Source organism: Mytilus californianus, unplaced genomic scaffold (assembly GCF_021869535.1).
Source record: "Mytilus californianus isolate M0D057914Y unplaced genomic scaffold, xbMytCali1.0.p SCAF_2, whole genome shotgun sequence".
Taxonomy (NCBI): Eukaryota; Metazoa; Mollusca; class Bivalvia; order Mytilida; family Mytilidae; genus Mytilus; species Mytilus californianus.
The window spans coordinates 38,395,110-38,418,812 of record NW_026262668.1 but is presented as its reverse complement, the minus strand read 5'-3'; the positions used below and the strand labels follow the sequence as shown (position 1 = coordinate 38,418,812).

General features: G+C 33.2%; 1 protein-coding gene and 1 long non-coding RNA gene across 5 annotated transcripts in view; one reads left to right on the top strand and one right to left on the bottom strand.

Moving 5' to 3' along the window:
• LOC127727918 (integrin beta-PS-like) overlaps window positions 1-23,703 on the bottom strand; it is a 116,158-nt gene that overhangs the window by 49,979 nt on the left and 42,476 nt on the right. For both annotated transcript variants that reach the window (XM_052235068.1, XM_052235069.1), the window contains 2 exons: window positions 5,687-5,771; window positions 4,132-4,218 (listed from right to left, as the gene is read on the bottom strand). In XM_052235068.1, the coding sequence (XP_052091028.1) occupies window positions 4,132-4,218; window positions 5,687-5,771 (172 nt within the window). The remainder of the gene's footprint in view (window positions 1-4,131; window positions 4,219-5,686; window positions 5,772-23,703) is intronic.
• On the top strand, window positions 14,220-22,926 carry LOC127727943 (uncharacterized). Of its 3 annotated transcripts, none has more exons than XR_007993924.1 (3): window positions 14,220-14,956; window positions 16,679-17,266; window positions 22,708-22,926. It is a non-coding gene; the product is annotated as an uncharacterized LOC127727943 (long non-coding RNA). The 3 variants fall into 3 exon arrangements; XR_007993923.1 differs by having other exon boundaries at window positions 14,220-15,250; window positions 16,826-17,266; XR_007993922.1 differs by lacking the exon at window positions 16,679-17,266 and having other exon boundaries at window positions 14,220-15,250; window positions 22,561-22,926.

Genomic DNA, 23,703 nt, shown 5'->3' with positions numbered 1-23,703 from the left:
TACTCTTTCTTTCTTACACAACAATGAGACTTTCATAAATATGAAATACACAACTTAATAACAAAATAATAAGCAATTACCCCAAAAATTGGTAAAAATTGTTATTTAAGGGCAATTACTCCAGTAAGGGGTTAACAGACTATTTCGGCAAGTCGATTTATTTGTAGATCTTGTATTGCTGATCAGTTGTGCTATTAAAGTTTCTATCTATCTATTATATTTTTCAAGATATTTGGCAAAAAAGCAAAAAAAGGTAAAAATTGTCATAAAAGGCCAATAACTTCAAAGGAGTTGACTGATGATGTCAGCCATGCTGCCTTATTAGTAGATCTTGTCTTGCTGATCATTTTTCCTTTTTAAAGTTTCTGTCTAACTATTATAGTTTTCTAGATTACAGGCATAAATGAACAAAATTTGTAAAATTCTTCATTTAAGGGCAATAACTCCTATAAAAAGTTGACTGACAATGTCAGCCATGGTAACTTAAGTGTAGATCTTGTCTTGCTGATTGTTTTTGCTTCAAAAAAAGTTTCTGTCCATCTATTATAATTTTCAAGATTATAGGTAAAAAATGGTAAAGAAAATTTTTGTAACGATGACAGAAGACAGATGACAGATGCCAAGTGATGGGAAAATTCACACTGGCCTTTTGGGCTTCTGTATACACTGACCTTTAGCATGACACCTTGTTCGAAATTTGGCAATTGCACAAAGGAAAAAACTGTGATGAATGAAAAAGTAAACAAATGTGAAAGGAAGATAGTATTAACCGATTATGAAAGAAAAATTTAAATACACCTCATCATTTAACATCTGTTATGAAAAAGTTTAATTAACAAATTGTGGGAACACATGGAAAATTAAAAAAAATAAATGGGGAATGTGTCCATGGGACACAGCTGATGCCCCTGCTTGCATATAATGTTATAAAGGGACATAACTCAAGATCTGTAAAAGTGACACAACCCAAATTTATACTTAATATGAGTTTTGTGGTAATAAGCATTGTGTATACGTTTCATAACACTTAGTTGAGGCAAACTTAAGTTAGAGAACAGAAACCAAAAATTTAGCAATTTTTCCATTTATAAAGGGGCATAACTCTAGAACAGTGAAAGTGACGCCACCGAAATTCGAACTTGATCTGTGTTTTGTGGTAATTAGCATTGTGCATAAGTTTCATAACATTTGGTTGAGGCAAACTAAAGTTAGAGAACAGAAACGAAAAATTCAGCATAATTTCCATTTGTAGACGGGCGTATACGTAACTCTAGAACAGTAAAAGTGACTCCACCAAAATTCAAACTTGATCTGTGTTTTGTGGTAATAAGCATTGTGTATAGGTTTCATAACATTTGGTTGAAGCAAACTAAAGTTGGAGAACGGAAACGAAAAATTCAGCAATATTTCCATTTGTAAAGGGGCATAACTCAAGAACGGTAAAAGTGACGCCACCAAATTTCAAACTTGGTCTGTGTTTTAAATTAATAAGCATTGTGTATAAGTATCATAACATTTGGTTAAGGCAAACTAAAGTGAGGGAACGGAAACGAAAAATTTTGCAATTTTTCCATTTGTAAAGGGGCATAACTCTAGAACGATAACAGTGACACCACCAAAATTCAAACTTGATCTGTGTTTTGTGGTAATTATTATTGTGTATAAGTTTCATATTATTTGGTTGAGGCAAATTAAAGTTAGAGAACGGAAACCAATTATGGGACGTACGGACGGATGGATGGACGTACAGACAGACAAGGTTAAAACTTTATGCCCCCTCCACTAAGGCGGGGGCATATAAAATAAACTGCTTCGCTGAGCGCAGCTGGATACCCCCGCAGAGGTCTAACCCTGAACAGTTGGGGCAAAAATGGACACAATATTCAAGCTTGATACAGGTCTGAATTTGGATTGTAATTAAATATTTGACATACATGTATCATAGGTTTCTGAATAAATGTAGTCAAAGAACTTGAAGTTGGTTATATGAATTGAATTTATATTCAATTAAAGATTACTTGCTGTTGTGCAATACACTGTGCTGTTGCGCAATACTTAGTAAATCTGTTGTCAGACTATAAACAAATAAAATTTATAAAATTCTAAAGGGAGCTTACATCAATAGATATAAACAGTTCACCAAAGTTTCATACGAATTGCTGAAAGCATTTTTGAGTTATTGTCTGAAAAATGGAAAATCCCCCCTTTTTTAATGAATAAACCCCATAATTCGGAAATGTAAAATCTAAAATTTATAAAATTCCAAAGGGAGCTTACATCAATAGATATCAACAATTCATCAAAGTTTCATGAGAACTGCTGAAAGCATTTTTGAGTTATTGTCCGAAAACTGGAAAATCCCCCTTTTTTTTATGAATAAAACCCCATAACTCGGAAACGTAAAATCTAAAATTTATAAAAATCCAAAGGGAGCTCATGTCAATAGATATAAACAATCAACCAAAATTTCTTGCATGTTGGTGAAAGCATTCTTGAGTTATTGTCCGAAAACTGGAAAACCCCCCTTTTTTTAATGAATAAAACCCCATAACTCGGAAACGTAAAATCTAAAATTTATAAAAAACGAAAGGGAGCTCACGTCAATAGATATAAACAATTCACCAAAGTTTTATGCAAATTGGTTAAAGCGTTTTTGAGTTAATATCCGACATGTTGACGACGGACGAACGGACAGACGGACGTACAACGGTATACCATAATACGTCCCGTAAACGGGCATATAAAAACTAAATGCTCTTCATCTCACTTATTATACAAGTGCTCCATGAATATGTGTTTATTGTTATCAAGGTCACAATTGGTTAACTTTGACACTAAAACCTGAAAGTTAATAAACAGCCAATTTTTTCTATCAACATTCCAAATGAAATATCTTTTTGTTGATTATAAGTTATGGATTTGCAATAAATGTAAAACACATGCACAGATGACTTAATTTATTATATATACATGCATTGGTTCATTAGTTTCCTTAAGGATGTACAAAAATGTACACTTCTGAGGAGCCAAAAATTTCTAGAATTAAACTTTGATTAACATGATTTTTTGGTTTATATGACTATAAGAAAGTAATTGATGAAGAAAAAAAAATATGGTGGTGCACTTCTTTTTTTTTGTTTCGGCCATTTGAAAGTACCCAATTTTTAATGATTTTCCCATTTTCATCACTTTTTACCCATTTTTGGGCTAATATCATGAAATAAATCACAGTTTCACAATTAAACTTTTTTTCATTCTTTCACTAAAGATGGAGTGGACCAATCTGAATAAATTTAACTTAAAAAACTATAGGTTGCTGTTAATATTAGAAAGTTTTATAAAATTTTGTTGCTTTTTCGTGTCAAATTGAATTGACCATGCTGTCAATTTTGTAAATTTGGGATTTTTCTCTTTTTTTTAGAACAAAAAGCATATCATTTCAACTTTTCTTTGTTATAAATGATTTGAAAAATATGTATCAAAGAATTTTGAAAAGACAAAATTGATATGTGATGTACATATTTTTGGTAAAATCATTTTTTGTAGTCCCATTTTCTCAACATTTTGGCTGATGACACTGACCGGATTGGTTATAAAATTTGAAAACTTCATTACTCAAAAACTAGTTATTGTAAGTACACAATTTTTCACAGAGTTTAATTTGATTATAATATTTTTTAAATTCATTAATATTTTCCACTTGTATCACACGTTTTGGAAATTATGCCCGAAAAAAATTTCAACGAGACTGAAACATCAGATGAATACATTCTTAACATTAGAATCATAATAACTTTAATATGATGACATGCTTGTCTTCCTAATGTTTCCTCTACATGCATTTGGCATGATAAGATGTCTTGTAACACACAGTCTGTCCAAGTGAGATCGCTTACTCCAGATTTCAAAAATTCAAAAATGATTTGTATAAGTTGGAAGTTTGGTGTGTCATAAAACCTTGTTCCACCAAGTGCCTTTGTCACTCAGTAAGAGCCAAAGAACAATTTGCAAGAAAATTGCATCATCATTGACTTTTTAAGGAAAATCATATTCAAGTCAAAAAGACATGCATCTTTTTTCATTTATGGAGAAATACTTCATTTCCAAAAATTAAGACAACCTCAAACTTACCTCACATGCAATAGCTTGCATCACAGCATCCAAACCACCTTCTGGTGCATCTAAATTTCCTGACACTTTAGCCTCTTGTACTTTTGTCTGCAAAACAAAGAAACACAAGCACTTTAAAATAAGAATATGGCATATGGAACAAGTCTGTAATTTTCCAATGCAACAAACAATCAGGACCAATAAGAATGCATATGTTGTTGTGCTTAGCATATCCACACTCTTATTTCAAAGTATAGGAAAACAGGAAGAAGTTGTCTGACAGATCTGAAAAGCACACAAACATTACAACTCATCACTGTTGAGCAATTGACCATTCTGTTCATTCATATTGGAGAAAAGTGTGATCAAAAAGTTTAGTTCATTTAACATATTAATAAATTCAAAGTAACTGCAAACGGCAAGTAGATAGCTGACAGATGGCTATACATGATAAAACAAAGTCTTTGACAGAATATTTACCTTTTTGTTTGTTGGTTAACTGATTCGAAACTGTTTGTACGCACAAAATTATTGATTTCAATCATATTCTTTATAAAAGAGAGCTAAGAAAGAAGTATTAAATACTAACACAGAGAAAACATTACAGAAGTTCCATTTAATTTACTTGTTATTCAATCTATTTTAAACCGCCAATGACAAATTGTAAATTTGTAAAACCGCCAAATGACAAATTGTTGTAAATTTGTAAATTTTTACACTGTCCAATGAATAATGGCATCAGCAATCAGATCAAAAGGCAGCAACTGGCAATATATTGTTCACCAGCTGGGCAATAACTGTTGATAATTAAGGTATTACTATACACATTTTACTTGCATTGGCAACTTGGCCACCGCTGTTCTAATTTCCTAAAGCAGATTTTTTTTTTTTTTGACGATACAATATTTTTGAAAAGATAATATAAAACATTTAAATTTGAGTCAAAGATACTTTATAAATCATCAAACTCCATATTATCCTGATGAAAGCAACTTGTAAATACCCTGTTTGAATTATTAATTATGATAACATCCTTTCTCTAATTCTTCGTCAATTTATCCCTTTCTGCACCCATTGTATAAAAAAAATTTAATCAACGTGTGGTTCATTTGATCTCCGTTCTTCATTGGTTAAAATCTGATTATGACGTCGAATTTACTTGCTTTCCTCTGAATTTCCTATTGTGACGGCATGAAAAAAGGCGACCATGCCTGATGACGTCACATAGAAAGAACACATCTTTTTACAGATCATTCGAAAAGACAGAATAAGTTTGCCTGCATATTGTTTGAAAATCATTAGAGAAACAGATTCCACCACCAAATCTAGTGTAATAGGAAATTTATCCACTCTCGACAGTTAAATTTTAAATATTTAAAACGCTCGGTGAGCCTCGCGTTTTAAATTTGAAAATTTAACTGTCTCGAGTGGATAAATATCGTATCACACTCGATGCAGTGGTAGAATCTATATATATCATGAACATTTTAGGCATGATTTGTTCTTCGGATAGGAAAGGGGATAAAATCCAAAATCACAGTTGAAACTTAGTGACTATTATAATATTTTAGATCACCTGAAAAAGGCTGGGATCTCCATTCAATGGCAGCTGGTTTTTAAATCCATAAGCAGGCTCACATTGTTCACAGGGGTTATTGATTCTAGATTAATAAAAATAAAAACATGTTTATTCTTCATTCATATATCATAAATGTACATATAAATAAAACATAATTTTTAAGATCAAAGATATTCAATTCATGCTACATAGTTAAAAAAAAAAAAAAAAAAAAAAAACTGAAAAACATTACAACTGAAAAATAGCTTGTATATAATATATAGTCATAAGTGTCCAGTATTATTAAATAAAACGATACTTAGTAAGTAGGACAAGCACTTTAGTGAAGGAAATCCCCTGAATTAAGATGAGGTGTATACCTTCACTCCTGCACATTTGGTAGGATTTTCATGCATGGCTAAACGGTTAGGAAGAGTTGTGTATTGGCCTAATTAACCCTTATTGTTGAACTTGTCTGACATATGGCTGATCTTCACATTTGACATACACTCATTGAGAAATATAGGTGTGAGAACACTTACAATGTCTAATTTCCAATTTATTTAGATTCCCAAGAAACAAAACTCCATAAAACTATTTGATTGGCCCTAATTTTTGAAAATCCTTCGACAAATATTTCATTATTGCTATTTTCAAAATACCAGTACCAGTCAAGTTACAATTCTATGTGGCCTTTAAGTTTGTATATTAGCCTACAATATAGATATGTAGTCTTGAGAATTGAAAGGTCAGTTTATCCCATTCATACAAAAGGAGTTTATTCATTTGGCTTCATGCCATTTATCTTGTCAAAATATAGGCCAGAGCATTATTATTCCATGACCAAACTGACTGAGTAAAGGTGCAAGGCTTATCAACACTGAATTGTGTCATCATAGTACACAGGTAGCTAAAGTTAGATTTTGATTAATTGCTTTATGTAGAATTTTTTTTTTATCTTTTACAAACATAAAGGAGAAGGGGCATTAAGGCCTGGTTTTGGCCCAAGAATATAAAATGTTTTACAACTATTTCAAATTGGCACATAATGTTTGGAAATGCAAAGAATCAAGAAATATAAATGAAAAACATATTATTTATCTGATGGCGTCACAATAACGTCATCATATGTAGCGTTTTCATGAAAACGATGAAAAATACAGAATTTATGTCGTTTTCCATCGTTATTTCCATCGTGGAAACATCGTGCGCAGCCAAGAAACAACAAAATAATTTAAGAGAAGCTTTATCATAACTATTGACATAATCTCACCAAACATAAAGTTGTTTCTTTGGTGCCCACATAATTTGCCAATCTAAAATATACTTACAATTTGATGAAAAACAAGGAAAATCAAGAAATTTTACAAGATATCCAAATTTAGTCATGGTTTGTTGCCATGGTAACTCGCTAAATGTGAAATTTGTTTTTATTTTCTGAATACCTTGTACCTTAGTCTAGTTAGGAAAATTTAAGAATATATATATGATAACTTTTAAATTTGCTGTAATATTTGGGCCTAATAAGGGCCTTATTGCCCCTCTTCCTTTGGCAGAAAAAGTCCAGAATTTGGCAAAAACTTGTATGCCAAAAAACCTAAATTGATGCGAAATTTATTTAAATTTTTCCAAAAAAATTGTTAACTACCACATATTTTGATGAAAAAAAAAATAGTTATGTTAAAAAGAAAACATTTTTGAAAAAAAAAATACCAAATATAGAACAAAAAAATATTAAAAAATACCAAATTTTGTGATTTAAAGTCCAAACTTTGGCAAAAAACTTGTAAGGTAAAAAAAAAAATGCCTAATTGTGTGGAAAAAAAATGTCCTCCAATTTTCAAATGAAAAGTATTTTCTTTAAAAAAAAAATCCTCTCATTTGAAATATTTTACAAAAGTATAAACATTACCAATTTATCTGCACGGGATGCGCATTTTGACAATTAATGTCTCTTCAGTGATGCTCAAGGCCAAAATATTTAAAAATACAAAATGTAATACAAACGTAGAAGCGATGATCAACCAGAAGGACTTTAAGTATAGCCATAACCAGACAAGGAATCAGACCTTTGCATAAGGAAGATATATATTCCTTAATTTAAAATGAATTCTAAAATTTTATAACAGTATATTTCAATCAAAACAATATTCATATTTACATGCCAGTACCACAGTCCTGGCTACTGAATAATTCTCTATCAGGTTTGGGTGTGAACAAGAAAGTGTAATAGTAAAACATGTCAAGCACTGTATATTTTTATAAGTATTTTCTTATATCACAAAAAAACTACAATGGAATGTAAGGTGCAATTATTGCGAACCCAATGAAAGTTTTCCACAGTGCCATCTCTATCTTGACCAGGTATTTAAACTTTTGTAAGTTCACCTGTCCTATTGAATAAATACAATAGCTATTGTTCTCTGTGTAGTTTATTCTCTGGGACCTTTAAATTTCTTCTAAGAGAAATCTTATCATTCATTGATTAAATTACCTGAGTAAAAAAATGATCTTATATATTGACAAAAATACTTTTTTTATACTCATTAACTGCGTGTGATGATGTATTTATTCAATATTAATAATATGTTTTCATTCAGTTTAATATAAACATTGATTCAATCATAAAAAATTGATTTCTGACAAAACTTTCAACATTGTTCCTTTTAAAAAAAAATTTGTTTGACATGAATAAGAACTTGAAAATTATGATGTTTCAAATTAAGATCTTCTCAAATGTATTCTATAACTAAACAAAAAAAAAATCAAATTTCAATAGGAACATTGATAAAACCTTTGTTAGAAATCAACTTTTTATGATTGAATCAATGTTTATATTAAACTGAATGAAAATATATTATTAATATTGAATAAATACATCATCACACGCAATTAATGAGTATAAAAAAAGTATTTTTGTCAATATATAAGATCATTTTTCTACTCAGGTAATTTAATCAATGAATGATAGATTTCTCTTAGAAGAAATTTAAAGGTCCCAGAGAATAAACTACACAGAGAACAATAGCTATTGTATTTATTCAATAGGACAGGTGAACTTGCAAAAGTTTAAATACCTGGTCAAGATGGAGATGGCACTGTGGAAAACTTTCATTGGGTTCGCAATAAAAGGGCTAAATAATTCAACATTCACAGATTTTTAACAAGTATCTCCACACTATGTAAACAGTGTCCTATATATATATATATATATATGAAATGTGCCTTTGAGTTCTCTGTGTACTGTGACTTCCATTTTGCAACACCACATAGCAACAGGACATTCAGTTTTGTATGTTTATTTTGTTTCTACATTGATTCTGCAGTTCTTAATAACATAATATATTAGAGAATGAATTTTGCATAAATAAATTTGCATAATAAAAATAATAATACAAGTTAAAAGTATTTGGGTGTATTACATGTATTATCTGAATGCCCGATCGTGTTCCACGATTTGTTACAATTCAGTTAAAATTATTATTACAAATGCCAAAACATGAATTAAACCACTCTTCAAAATAATTTATATATGATATCAAACAAGCATGATCCCTAATATTGCTATATAGTTTTACATTTAATGACCTTTCAATTCTCAAAGCTAAATATCTATTTTGCAGGCTAATATACCAACTTAAATGGCAACAGAGAATTGTAATTTGATTGAAACAGGTCTTTTGAAAATAGCCATAAAACCCATAAAAACTGTATTTAGAGTTCTTAAAATGTCAGACTGAAGTACATCGTCATGTCCATATCCCTAGTCATCCTTTGGGGCGGATACGATTAAACACTAAACATTATGGTTGGTGCAGTTTTGTAAACTACTGTGCATTTAATGAATTTTTGTCTGAATAAAAATAGAAAAGATATTCTTATCTACAAGTTTATAAGATAATTTGCATGCGTTATGAATCTACTATGGCCATAATAAAGTAATTTAATGAACTGAAGTAAATCAATATATATTGAGGAAGCAAGAGTACACATGCTATAATGTCTTGCCTGCTTTTCTGATTATGACTGAATTTTATCATATCTTTGAAATCAATGTCTTACTACAGGTCCAAGAAAATAAGGCGAAGGTCATATGACCCCTGTCCAACTGATATAACCGCCTTTAAATAGTTCTATATATCAGGTTGACCTTCCAATTGTGGTTACTGGAAATTTGATGCAATAAAAAAACCTTAAAAGTTTAATACCAAACCATGAAAATTAGGTCAAGGTCAAAGGAACCCTGTCAGACTGACATGTTCACCTTACAATCATGCAAACAACTTACTTAGAAATGTAGAAAACTTAATAATTGACCAATGTTGGTGAATAGTTGTCTCATTGGCAATCATACCATGCCACATCTCCTTATGTTTATAATGAACAATGAAAATGAGTTAAAAGTAAGAGGAACCCTACCACCATCTACACTTTACAGTAATTCCATGCACCAAATAGAGGAGACCTATGACTTACAGTCTCTGAGAAACTGACCTAATCATAAAAAACTTGACTTTGACAAGTGAACCATTAAAATTGAGGTTGCAGTCAGATTGGCCTTGCCAGATGGACATACACATTAAAATCAAGCATTACACCAAAAAATAGAGTTGACATATAACTCATAAAACTGAAAACATGAGTGCAACTGCTGAAATATCTTATCTGCTTTACTGATCATGATTGATTTATGTTGAAAGTCATCAAGACAAGGATCTGGAAATTTTTCTCACAATTTCTGTTATTTCCAGATGACTTGAAAGTAAGGTTTATTTTGTCAATCTGTAGAATTCATACTACATTCACAGCATCAACAAAGTAACATTGATGATTTCACAGCATTTATTCCAGGAAATTTCTTACCATTTTACTACAAACGTTCAAGAATGATTTATGGAATAATACTGTTAAAAATTGAAGTGATTTTAATGACTTAAAACTGTATATTTCTCAAGAATCAACCACCCTACTTTTGATTTTGAGAAACAAAATATAAACAAGAAAGTTAATCATCAATTACAAGTAGTTCAGGATTCATCTACAGAATTTGTTCTGTTTATCAAATGGAAAGAAACCATCATATTTTTTTAATTTATTAATTGTAAAAATGTTTGAATATAACAGATACTAGCTTTACTTGTTTAATTTGGCAATTGTGTTTGCAAAAAATGGTCCTCTTTGCTTGGTATGGTGACCTGCACACTGAAGCATAAGTGATCATTCCCTTTCATTAAAGACCAAAAGAAATGTGACAAAAATTTTCCTTGTACAATGACTGTTGTAAAATTTCAAAATATCAGCTAACAGGAAGTGGTTGAAGTGGCCGATGTTTTTAGTAAAAAGATATAAACTGTTGATACAGAGATATGTCTCGCCGGTTGGCATAAAATTCAGAAAAAGACAGTCTGATGGACAGAGACATTGCTTATTAATTCAAAGTCACTGGACCATGATCTAGTGGGCAGGGCCTGAAAATGGTCAACAAACTGAGATGTACAGACAGTAATGTAACTTTATAGAAAATATAGTTTTCTATTGTAAGTAGTTCCTATCAATCTAACTTAAGAAGAAAACTTAACATTGAAAATTGCTAATAAATTTAAAGTCACTGGACCATGACCTAGGGGACAAGGCCTCGAAATAGTGGTCAAACTGATATAAACTGTTAGTAATGCAACTTTATATTATATATCAATGATCTATCACAAGTAGTACCTATCAAACCAACTAAAGCAGTAACCTTAACAATTGTTGACGCCATTGCCATTGCCAGAAAGGCAATCCCTATGTCTCGGTTTCTGCAACTTTTATCGCAGGCGAGACAATAATCATTCCCTTCAGTACCCGCCAAGAAAAGTTTGACGAAAATTTTCCTTCTAGAATGAGTGTTGTAAAATTTCAACAAAAAGTGAATGCACGGCTGATGTAAAAATTGCTTACTTGCTACAACTCAACATTATGATGCTGCAAATCAAATATAAAACCATTTCCCTTGATAGAAGCCAAGAAAAGTTTGACAAACATTTTCCTTGCACAATTGCAAAAATTTCAAATGATTGGCTAACAGAAAGTTGGTGGATGTAAAAATTGCTTACTCGCTACAACTCAACATTATCAAGGTGCAGACCAAATATCAAAATTTTCTTTGATAGAAAGCCAAGAAAACTTTCTACCAAAGATTTTTTGGACGGATGGACGGAAGGAGTTGAGTGGTTACTAAACCTGCCTTTGCGACACAGGTAAAAATAAAAAGGAAATTTATTCCACAAATACTTAAGATTGTGATTTATCAAAAACATCCCCTGGAATATGGCTTGTTAGTAACAGTTGTTAAATTTCTCTGATTATAATATTTTATCTAGGATCATCAAAGCAATCAAGCTCTTAGTTATCTACAATTCTTCTAATATAAAGACAGTGATCATGTTGTTAAGAATCATAAAACTGGAGGATCTTGCATCATTAACTAGCAGTTCTTGATTTAAATTTTGTATTTTCAAGTGTGACATTCTGCCTGCAATATACAGCCAAAAAGAAAATCAACAATATCCTTTAACAATGTTTAAAGAAATTTAGGGATCACCATCTTTAATTCCAAAATATCCAGACAATTTCATAAATAACTCTCAAAATGCTTGAATGCAATTTTATTAAAGATTTCAGTTGTTAATTTTAGATCGCATTTTCTTGATGCACCTTCATCAGGAATGCTCAAACCACAAAATTTGAATGCCAAGGATGTATGAATATGAGGAAGTTGACACCTTATTTCTTAAAAATTCTAAATTTATCAATGAGGAATTTAAAAAATGTATGCTTTAAATCATGTCAGTGCTAAAGCATTGATTTCTGAGTTAAATGTAGATTCCCTGAATCTCCAAGTGGCCCAAAGGTATCAGATGATGTCATAGTTTGCAAAGTCAAAATATGATAAGAATGGCAATAGCCCACACTTTCCCTCTTTTAAAAGTCATATCTAAATCTAACTAGAACATAATCACTGTCCAATATTACATATAAATTACAATTGTATTACATTTTTTGTACATAGAAATCATCTCTGTTACAGTGATTGTGAAGAGAAGTTTGACCTGGACTGTAAAAATGGCCAAATGTTACATGTATATTAACATTGTAGTAATTGTAAAAGAACACAAGCTAAACATCAGCTATCTTTTAGTTGAGGCATAATTCAAATTAAAAACTCCATATTACCCCTGTCTACTTTCCCTTCTAATCACTGTAAAGACAACATGTAACTTCAACAGCAGATAATTTTTAAGGGTTTATTATTCATATTTTTAAAAAAAGACTGTCACATCAAAATACAACATTCAAACAAAATTTTTACACTATGTTGGATGTCATACAACTTTATAAACATTAATCTAGTTAAATTACCTTTTCCTTCTTATGATGAAAAATTCAGTTTTAAAAAAAAGGATTTTTTGGCTTGGTAATATTACTTTTTCACATAATGATTGAAAAAGAAAGCAAAAAAGTCATTCATCCTTTATTATCACAAATAACTGGAAGAATACTATTTGTTGAAAATTAAAAAAATATAAAATTGACACAAGAAAACCTAAAGAACATAAAATCATTTTAGTGAGTAAGCCTATTATAGGGAATTACAAGTAAACTTTTCTATAATTTAGTCTGTAAATGACTAGATTTATCAATGAAATGCAAATGTAACTATCATAAAAAAATTCTTTTGCTGTCTGTAGAAATTACATGAAAATGATTGAGCTGATTTCTAACATAACAACATGCTACATGCACATTTCTGTTATCCTTTAGTTACAATTTGATGCAGTGTTTATGCTTTCAGATTATGGTTATTTTTCATAGGAAAAATATTTATTTAAATGTAATCTGATTTTATGCATGTGAGTTAAAGTCATATGATATTTCAATTTTTTTTTAAAGTTGAATATATGTTTTATATACTGGTACTTGAATGGCTAAGTTTTACTATAAAACACATGTATATGGACTTTTTTTCTGTGTTGTTTGTTTATCAAGGTCACGTTTGGTAAACCTCAGCAATAAAACATGAAAGTTTATTAGCAGGCAAAGTTTTCACTGAATGAAATATTTTTGTCGATTTTATGTTATGGATTTGTATATAAACTGCTTCGCTGAGTGCAGCTGGATACGCCCACAGAGGTCCAACCCTGAACAGTTGGGGCAAAAATGGACACAATATTCAAGCTTTATACAGGTCTGAATTTGGATTGTAATTAAATATTTGACATATTATAGGTTTCTGAATAAATGTAGTCAAAGAACTTGAAAATGGTTATATATGAATTGAATTTATATTCAATTAAAGATTTCTTGCTGTTGTACAATACACTATGCTGTTGCGCAATACTTAGTAAATCTGTTGTCAGACTATAAACAAATAAAATTTATAAAATTCTAAGGGGAGCTTACATCAATAGATATAAACAATTCACCAAAGTTTCATAAGAATTGCTGAAAGCATTTTTGAGTTATTGTCTGAAAACTGGAAAATCCCCCCTTTTTTAATGAATAAAACCCCATAACTCGGAAATGTAAAATCTAAAATTTATAAAATTCTAAAGGGAGCTTACATCAATAGATATCAACAATTCATCAAAGTTTCATGAGAACTGCTGAAAGCATTTTTGAGTTATTGTCCGAAAACTGGAAAATCCCCCTTTTTTTTATGAATAAAACCCCGTAACTTGGCAACGTAAAATCTAAAATTAACAAGAGTGCACACGCTGAAATGTCTCGCCTTCTTTACTAATCATTGATATTATGTTGATAGTCCTAAATATAAAGCTTTATTACAACTGTCACATAAACTTAACATTAACCAAGTAAACTAAACATTGACCAATGAACCATGAAAATGAGGTCAAGGTCAGATGAACCATGCTAGGCAGGCATGTACAGCTAATAATTCTTCCATACAACAAATATAGTTGACCTATTGCTTATAGTTTAAGACAAGAGTGCACACACTGAAATGTCTCGCCTTCTTTACTTATCATTGATATTATGTTGATAGTCCTAAATATAAAGCTTTATTACAACTGTCACATAAACTTATTATTAACCAAGTTAACTAAACATTAACCAATGAACCATGAAAATGAGGTCAAGGTCAGATGAACCATGCTAGGCAGGCATGTACAGCTAACAATTCTTCCATACAACAAATATAGTTGACCTATTGCTTTTAGTTTAAGAAAAACAGACCAAAACACAAAAACTTAACACTGAGCAATGAACCTTGAAAATGAGGTCAAGGTAAAAAAAAAACTGTGTGACTGACAAATAGATCATAAAATATTTCCATACACCAAATATAGTTGAACTATTGCATATAGTATTAGAAAAAAAGACCAAAACTCAAAAAATTAACTTTGACCACTGAACCATGAAAATGAGGTCAAGGTCAGATGACACCTGCCAGCTAGACATGTACACCTTACAATCATTCCATACACCAACTATAGTAGGCCTATTGCATACAGTATAAGAAAAACAGACCAAAACACAAAAACTTAACTATAACCACTGAACCATGAAAATGAGGTCAAGGTCAAATGACACCTGCCAGTTGGACATGTACACCTTACAGTCCTTCCATACACCGAATATACTAGACCTATTGCTTATAGTATCTGAGATATGGACTTGACCACCAAAACTTAACCTTGTTCACTGATCCATGAAATGAGGTCGAGGTCAAGTGAAAACTGTCTGACGGGCATGAGGACCTTGCAAGGTACGCACATACCAAATATAGTTGAACTATTGCATATAGTATTAGAAAAAAAGACCAAAACTCAAAAACTTAACTTTGACCACTGAACCATGAAAATGAGGTCAAGGTTAGATGACACCTGCCCGCTAGACATGTACACCTTACAATCATTCCATACACCAAATATAGTAGACCTATGGCATTCAGTATAGGAAAAACAGACCAAAACACAAAAACTTAACTATAACCACTGAACCATGAAAATGAGGTCAAGGTTAGATGACACCTGCCAGTTGGACATGTACACCTTACAGTCCTTCCATACACCGAATATACTAGACCTATTGCTTATAGTATCTGAGATATGGACTTGACCACCAAAACTTAACCTTGTTCACTGATCCATGAAATGAGGTCGAGGTCAAGTGAAAACTGTCTGACGGGCATGAGGACCTTGCAAGGTACGCACATACCAAATATAGTTGAACTATTGCATATAGTATTAGAAAAAAAGACCAAAACTCAAAAACTTAACTTTGACCACTGAACCATGAAAATGAGGTCAAGGTTAGATGACACCTGCCCGCTAGACATGTACACCTTACAATCATTCCATACACCAAATATAGTAGACCTATGGCATTCAGTATAGGAAAAACAGACCAAAACACAAAAATTTAACTATAACCACTGAACCATGAAAATGAGGTCAAGGTTAGATGACACCTGCCAGTTGGACATGTACACCTTACAGTCCTTCCATACACCGAATATACTAGACCTATTGCTTATAGTATCTGAGATATGGACTTGACCACCAAAACTTAACCTTGTTCACTGATCCATGAAATGAGGTCGAGGTCAAGTGAAAACTGTCTGACAGGCATGAGGACCTTGCAAGGTATGCACATACCAAATAGAGTTATCCTATTACTTATAATAAGAGAGAATCTAACATTACAAAAAATCTGAACTTTTTTTTCAAGTAGTCACTGAACCATGAAAATGAGGTCAAGGACATTGGACATGTGACTGACAGAAACTTCGTAACATGAGGCATCCATATACAAAGTATGAAGCATCCAGACCTTCCACCTTCTAAAATATAAAGCTTTTAAGAAGTTAGCTAACGCCGCCGCCGCCGCCACCGGATCACTATCCCTATGTCGAGCTTTCTGCGACAAAAGTCGCAGGCTCGACAAAAAACAGACCAAAACACAATAACTTAACACTGATCAATGAACCTTGAAAATGAGGTCAAGGTCAAATAAAACCTGTGTGACTGACATATAGATCATAAAATATTTCCATACACCAAATATAGTTGAACTATTGCATATAGTATTAGAAAAAAAGACCAAAACTCAAAAACTTTACTTTGACCACTGAACCATGAAAATGAGGTCAAGGTCAGATGACACCTGCCAGCTAGACATGTAAACCTTACAATCATTCCATACACCAAATATAGTAGACCTATTGCATACAGTATAAGAAAAACAGACCAAAACACAAAAACTTAACTATAACCACTGAACCATGAAAATGAGGCCAAGGTCAAATAAAACCTGCATGACTGACATATAGATCATAAAATATTTCCATACACCAAATATAGTTGAACTATTGCATATAGTATTAGAAAAAAAGACCAAAACTCAAAAACTTTACTTTGACCACTGAACCATGAAAATGAGGTCAAGGTCAGATGACACCTGCCAGCTAGACATGTAAACCTTACAATCATTCCATACACCAAATATAGTAGACCTATTGCATACAGTATAAGAAAAACAGACCAAAACACAAAAACTTAACTATAACCACTGAACCATGAAAATGAGGCCAAGGTCAAATAAAACCTGCATGACTGACATATAGATCATAAAATATTTCCATATACCAAATATAGTTGAACTATTGCATATAGTATTATAACTAGAGGCTCTCAAGAGCCTGTGTCGCTCACCTGACTCTACTTTGGTTTTAGAAATCATGTAAAGATAGATAATAAAATGCTCCGCAGGGCGCAGCTTGATACGACCGCAGAGGTCGAACCCTGAACAGTTGGGGCAAGTATGGACACAACATTCAAACTTGATACAGCTCTGAATTTGGATTGTGATTAAATATTTGACACAGCATAGGTTTCTGACACAGAATGAATGTGGTCTAAGAACTTAAAAATTTTAAATTGGACATTCACCTATTATGGTCCAATATCCAAAATCTAAATACATGGTTAGATTCAGCATATCAAAGAACCCCAAGAATTCAAAAATCTAAATACATGGTTAGATTCAGCATATCAAAGAACCCCATATATTCAATTTTTGTTGAAATCAAACAAAGTTTAATTTTGGACCCCGATTTGGACCAACTTGAAAACTGGGCCCATAATCAAAAATCTAAATACATGTTTAGATTCAGCATATCAAAGAACCCTAAAAATTCAATTTTTGTTAAAATCAAACTTAGTTTAATTTTGGACCCTTTGGACCTTTATGTAGACCAATTTGAAAACGGAACCAAAAATTAAGAATCTAAATACACGGTTAGATTCGGCATATCAAAGAACCCCAATAATTCAATTTTTGATGAAATCAAACAAAGTTAAATTTTGGACCCTTTGGACTTCAATGTGGACCAATTTAATAAGGGGGCCCAAAATCCAAAAACTTAATACACGGTTAGATTCAGCATATTACAGAACCCCATATATTCAATTTTTGTTGAAATCAAACAAAGTTTAATTTTGGACCCCGATTTGGACCAACTAGAAAACTGGGCCCATAATCAAAAATCTAAATACATGGTTAGATTCAGCATATCAAAGAACCCCATATATTCAATTTTTGTTGAAATCAAACAAAGTTTAATTTTGGACCCCGATTTGGACCAACTTGAAAACTGGGCCCATAATCAAAAATCTAAATACATGGTTAGATTCAGCATATCAAAGAACCCCATATATTCAATTTTTGATGAAATCAAACAAAGTTTAATTTTGGACCCTTTTGATCTCAATGTGGACAAAGTTGATAACGGGGCCCAACAATCAAAAATCTAAATACATGGTTAGATTCAGCATATTAAAGAACCCCATATATTCAATTTTTGTTGAAATCAAACAAAGTTTAATTTTGGACCCCGATTTGGACCAACTTGAAAACTGGGCCCATAATCAAAAATCTAAATACATGGTTAGATTCAGCATATCAAAGAACCCCATATATTCAATTTTTGTTGAAATCAAACAAAGTTTAATTTTGGACCCCGATTTGGACCAACTTGAAAACTGGGCCCATAATCAAAAATCTAAATACATGGTTAGATTCAGCATATCAAAGAACCCCATATATTCAATTTTTGTTGAAATCAAACTAAGTTTAATTTTGGACCCTTTGGACCTTTATGTAGACCAATTTGAAAACAGAACCAAAAATTAAGAATCTAAATACACGGTTAGATTCGGCATATCAAAGAACCCCAATCATTCAATTTTTGATGAAATCAAACAAAGTTAAATTTTGGACCCTTTGGACCTCAATGTGGACCAATTTAAAAACGGGGCCCAAAATCCAAAAACTTAATACACGGTTAGATTCAGCATATTAAAGAACCCCAAGAATTCAAGAATAAATCCCCATTGAAATTGATCAAGAAATAAGCAATTTATACGAAGTATCTTCTTTTGCACAATACTGTGCAATTGATTATTTCTTGCTATTGTGCAATACTGTACAATTGACAATTTCTTGCTATTGCGCAATATTGTGCTATTGGATATTTCTTGCTATTGCGCAATACTGTGCAATTGAAGATTTCTTGCTATTGCGCAATACTGTGCAATTGAAGATTTCTTGCTATTGTGCAATACTGTGCAATTGAAAATTTCTTGCTATTGCACAATACTTATTATATAATAATTTACACATCCTGTTTGGTGTGTATCTCCTACCATATCATTATTATTTGCTTTTAAATATAAATCAGAAATAACCAACTTAAAATGGAAAATTTTAAAAGAAAAAAAAAAGGAAAAAAAGAAAAAAAAGAAAAAAAAAAAAAAAAAAAAATCCCCCCCCCAAAATTTTTTGAACCCCCTTATGATTCATCACCCCCAAACTCAATCTCAGCCTTCCCTTTGTGGTATGGTACCTTGCAGTACAATTTCAGAGAGATCCATACACTTGAACACAAGTTATTGTCTGGAAACTAGAAAAATGCTTATTTTTGGCCCCTTTTTGGCCCCCAATTCCTAAACGTTTCGGGCAATTACCCCCAAACTCAATTCCAGCTTTCCCTTTGTGATATGGAACCTTGTAGTACAATTTCAGAAATATCCAAACACTTACACACAAGTTATTGTCATGAAACTAGAAAAATGCTTGTTTTTTGCCCCTTTTTTGGCCCCTAATTCCTAACATTTTGAGGCAATTACCCCCAAAATCAATTACAGCCTTCCCTTTGTGATATGGAACCTTGTGGTACAATGTCAGAGAGATCCATACACTAACACACAAGTTATTGTCTGGAAGTTACAAAAATGCTTATTGTTGGCCCCTTTTTGGCCCCTTATTCCTTAACTGTTGGTACCATAACCCCCAAAATCAATCCCAACCTTCCTTTCATGGTATTGAACCTTATGGTAAAATTTCATGGAGATCCATTCACTTAAACTAAAGTTAGAGTGCGAAAACCAATGTGTCTTCGGACGACGCCAGACGACGCCGGACGACGACGACGACGACGACGACGACGACGACGACGACGACGACGCCAACGTCATACCAATATACGACCAAAAAATTTTCAATTTTTGCGGTCGTATAAAAATCATAACAGATACCCAAATAATGATTGAGGCCAAATTTTGATTAATATTGGTCCAGTTATTTAATAAAATATCCTGGTGGCCATCTTGAACAGTAAATCGGCAACAAAGTAGCAACACTTGGTCAGCACTTCATAAGGAACATTCATGCCATGTTTGGTTTCATTCCATTCATTGGTACTCTAAAAGAAGACATTTGTATGTATTTCCCATAGGGTCCTATGTTATACTAAGCCCCCCCCCAAGCGGCCATCTTAGATGATGGATCGACTGCAAAGTAACAACACTTGGTCAGCAACTCATAAGGAACATTCATGCCATGTTTGGTTCATTTCCATTCAGTGGTTCTCTAAAAGAAGACAATTGTATGTATTTCCCATAGGGTCCTATGTTAAACTAAGTCCCCCGCTGCAAAGTAACAACACTTGGTCAACATCTCATAAGGAACATTCATGCCATGTTTGGTTCCATTCCATTTATTGGTTCTCTAAAAGAAGACATTTTTATGTATTTCCCAAAGGGTCCTATGTAAAACTAAGTCCCCCGCTGGCGGCCATCTTGGATGATGGATCGGCTACAAAGTAACAACACTTGGTGAGCACCTCATAAGGAACATTCATGCCTCGTTTGGTTTCATTCCATTCAGTGGTTCTCTAAAAGAAGACATTTGTATGTATTTCCCATAGGGTCCTATGTTAAACTAAGTCCCCCGCTGGCGGCCATCTTGGATGATGGATTGGCTACAAAGTAACAACACTTGGTCAGAACCTCATAAGGAACATTCATGCCATGTTTGGTTTCATTCCATTCAGTGGTTCTCTAAAAGAAGACATTTGTATGCATTTCCCATAGGGTCCTATGTTAAACTAAGTCCCCCACTGGTGGCCATCTTGGATGATGGACCGACTGCAAAGTAACAACACTTGGTCAGCATCTCATAAGGAACATTCATGCCATGTTTGGTTCCATTCCATTCAGTGGTTCTCTAGAAGAAGACATTTTTATGTATTTCCCTATGTTAAACTAAGTCCCCTGCTGGCGGCCATCTTGGATGATGGATCGGCTACAAAGTAACAACACTTGGTCAGCACCTCATAAGGAACATTCATGCCATGTTTGGTTTCATTCCATTTAGTGGTTCTCTAAAAGAAGACATTTGTATATATTTCCCATAGGGTCCTATGTTAAACTAAGTTCCCCGATGGCGGCCATCTTGGATGATGGATCTGCTACAAAGTAACAACACATGGTCAGCACCTCATAAGGAGCATTCATGCCATGTTTGGTTTTATTCCATTCAGTGGTTCTCTAAAAGAAGTCATTTGTATGCATTTCCCATAGGGTCCTATGTTAAACTAAGTCCCCCGCTGGCGGCCATCTTGGATGATGGATCGGCTACAAAGTAACAACACTTGGTCAGCACCTCATAAGGAACATTCATGCCACGTTTGGTTTTATTCCATTCAGTGGTTCTCTAAAAGAAGTCATTTGTATGCATTTCCCATAGGGTCCTATGTTAAACTAAGTCCCCTGCTGGCGGCCATCTTGGATGATGGATCGGCTACAAAGTAACAACACTTGGTCAGCACCTCATAAGGAATATTCATGCCATGTTTGGTTTCATTCCATTTAGTGGTTCTCTAAAAGAAGACATTTGTATGCATTTCCCATAGGGTCCTATGTTAAACTAAGTTCCCCGATGGCGGCCATCTTGGATGATGGATCGGCTACAAAGTAACAACACATGGTCAGCACCTCATAAGGAACATTCATGCCATGTTTGGTTTTATTCCATTCAGTGGTTCTCTAAAAGAAGTCATTTGTATGCATTTCCCATAGGGTCCTATGTTAAACTAAGTCCCCTGCTGGCGGCCATCTTGGATGATGGATTGGCTACAAAGTAACAACACTTGGTCAGCACCTCATAAGGAACATTCATGCCATGTTTGGTTTCATTCCATTCAGTGGTTCTCTAAAAGAAGTCATTTGTATGCATTTCCCATAGGGTCCTATGTTAAACTAAGTCCCCCGCTGGCGGCCATCTTGGATGATGGATCGGCTACAAAGTAACAACACTTGGTCAGCACCTCATAAGGAACATTCATGCCATGTTTGATTTCATTCCATTCAGTGGTTCTCTAGAAGAAGTTCAAAATGTAAAAAGTTAACGCCGACGACGGACGACGCCGGACGACGGACGCCAAGTGATGAGAAAAGCTCACTTGGCCCTTCGGGCCAGGTGAGCTAAAAAAAGACCAAAACTCAAAAACTTTACTTTGACCACTGAACCATGAAAATGAGGTCAAGGTCAGATGACACCTGCCAGCTAGACATGTACACCTTACAATCATTCCATACACCAAATATAGTAGACCTATTGCATACAGTATAAGAAAAACAGACCAAAACACAAAAACTTAACTATATCCACTGAACCATGAAAATGAGGTCAAGGTCAGATGACACCTGCCAGTTGGACATGTACACCTTACAGTCCTTCCATACACCGAATATACTAGACCTATTGCTTATAGTATCTGAGATATGGACTTGACCACCAAAACTTAACCTTGTTCACTGATCCATGAAATGAGGTCGAGGTCAAGTGAAAACTGTCTGACGGGCATGAGGACCTTGCAAGGTACGCACATACCAAATATAGTTATCCTATTACTTATAATAAGAGAGAATTTAACATTACAAAAAATCTTAACTTTTTTTTCAAGTAGTCACTGAACCATGAAAATGAGGTCAAGGACATTGGACATTGGACATGTGACTGACGGAAACTTCGTAACATGAGGCATCCATATACAAAGTATGAAGCATCCAGCTCTTCCACCTCCTAAAATATAAAGCTTTTAAGAAGTTAGCTAACGCCGCCGCCGCCGCCGCCCGTGCCGGATCACTATCCCTATGTCGAGCTTTCTGCGACAAAAGTCGCAGGCTTGACAAAAAAACCAAAAGGGAGCTCATGTCAATAGATATAAACAATTAACCAAAATTTCTTGCAAGTTGGTGAAAGCATTCTTGAGTTATTGTCCGAAAACTGGAAAATCCCCCTTTTTTATGAATAAAACCCTGTAACTCGGAAACGTAAATTCTAAAATTTATAAAAAACAAAAGGGAGCTCATGTCAATAGATATAAACAATTCACCAAAGTTTTATGCAAATTGGTTAAAGGGTTTTTGAGTTAATGTCTGGCATGTTGACGACGGACGGACAACGGTATACCATAATACGTCCTGTAAATGGGCGTATAAAAAATGTAAAAAATTGTGCATAGATTACTTAGTATAGTATACTCGTTTCATGTGACTTTAAAATTAAAAAATAGTATTTGCAAGTTATTGGCCCTACTTTTCTTCCCAATATTCAGTATATTTTTCCATGTATGGAAAGATAAATGGAACTATCTAACATTTGCCCAGAGCGTTTAATTATTCATG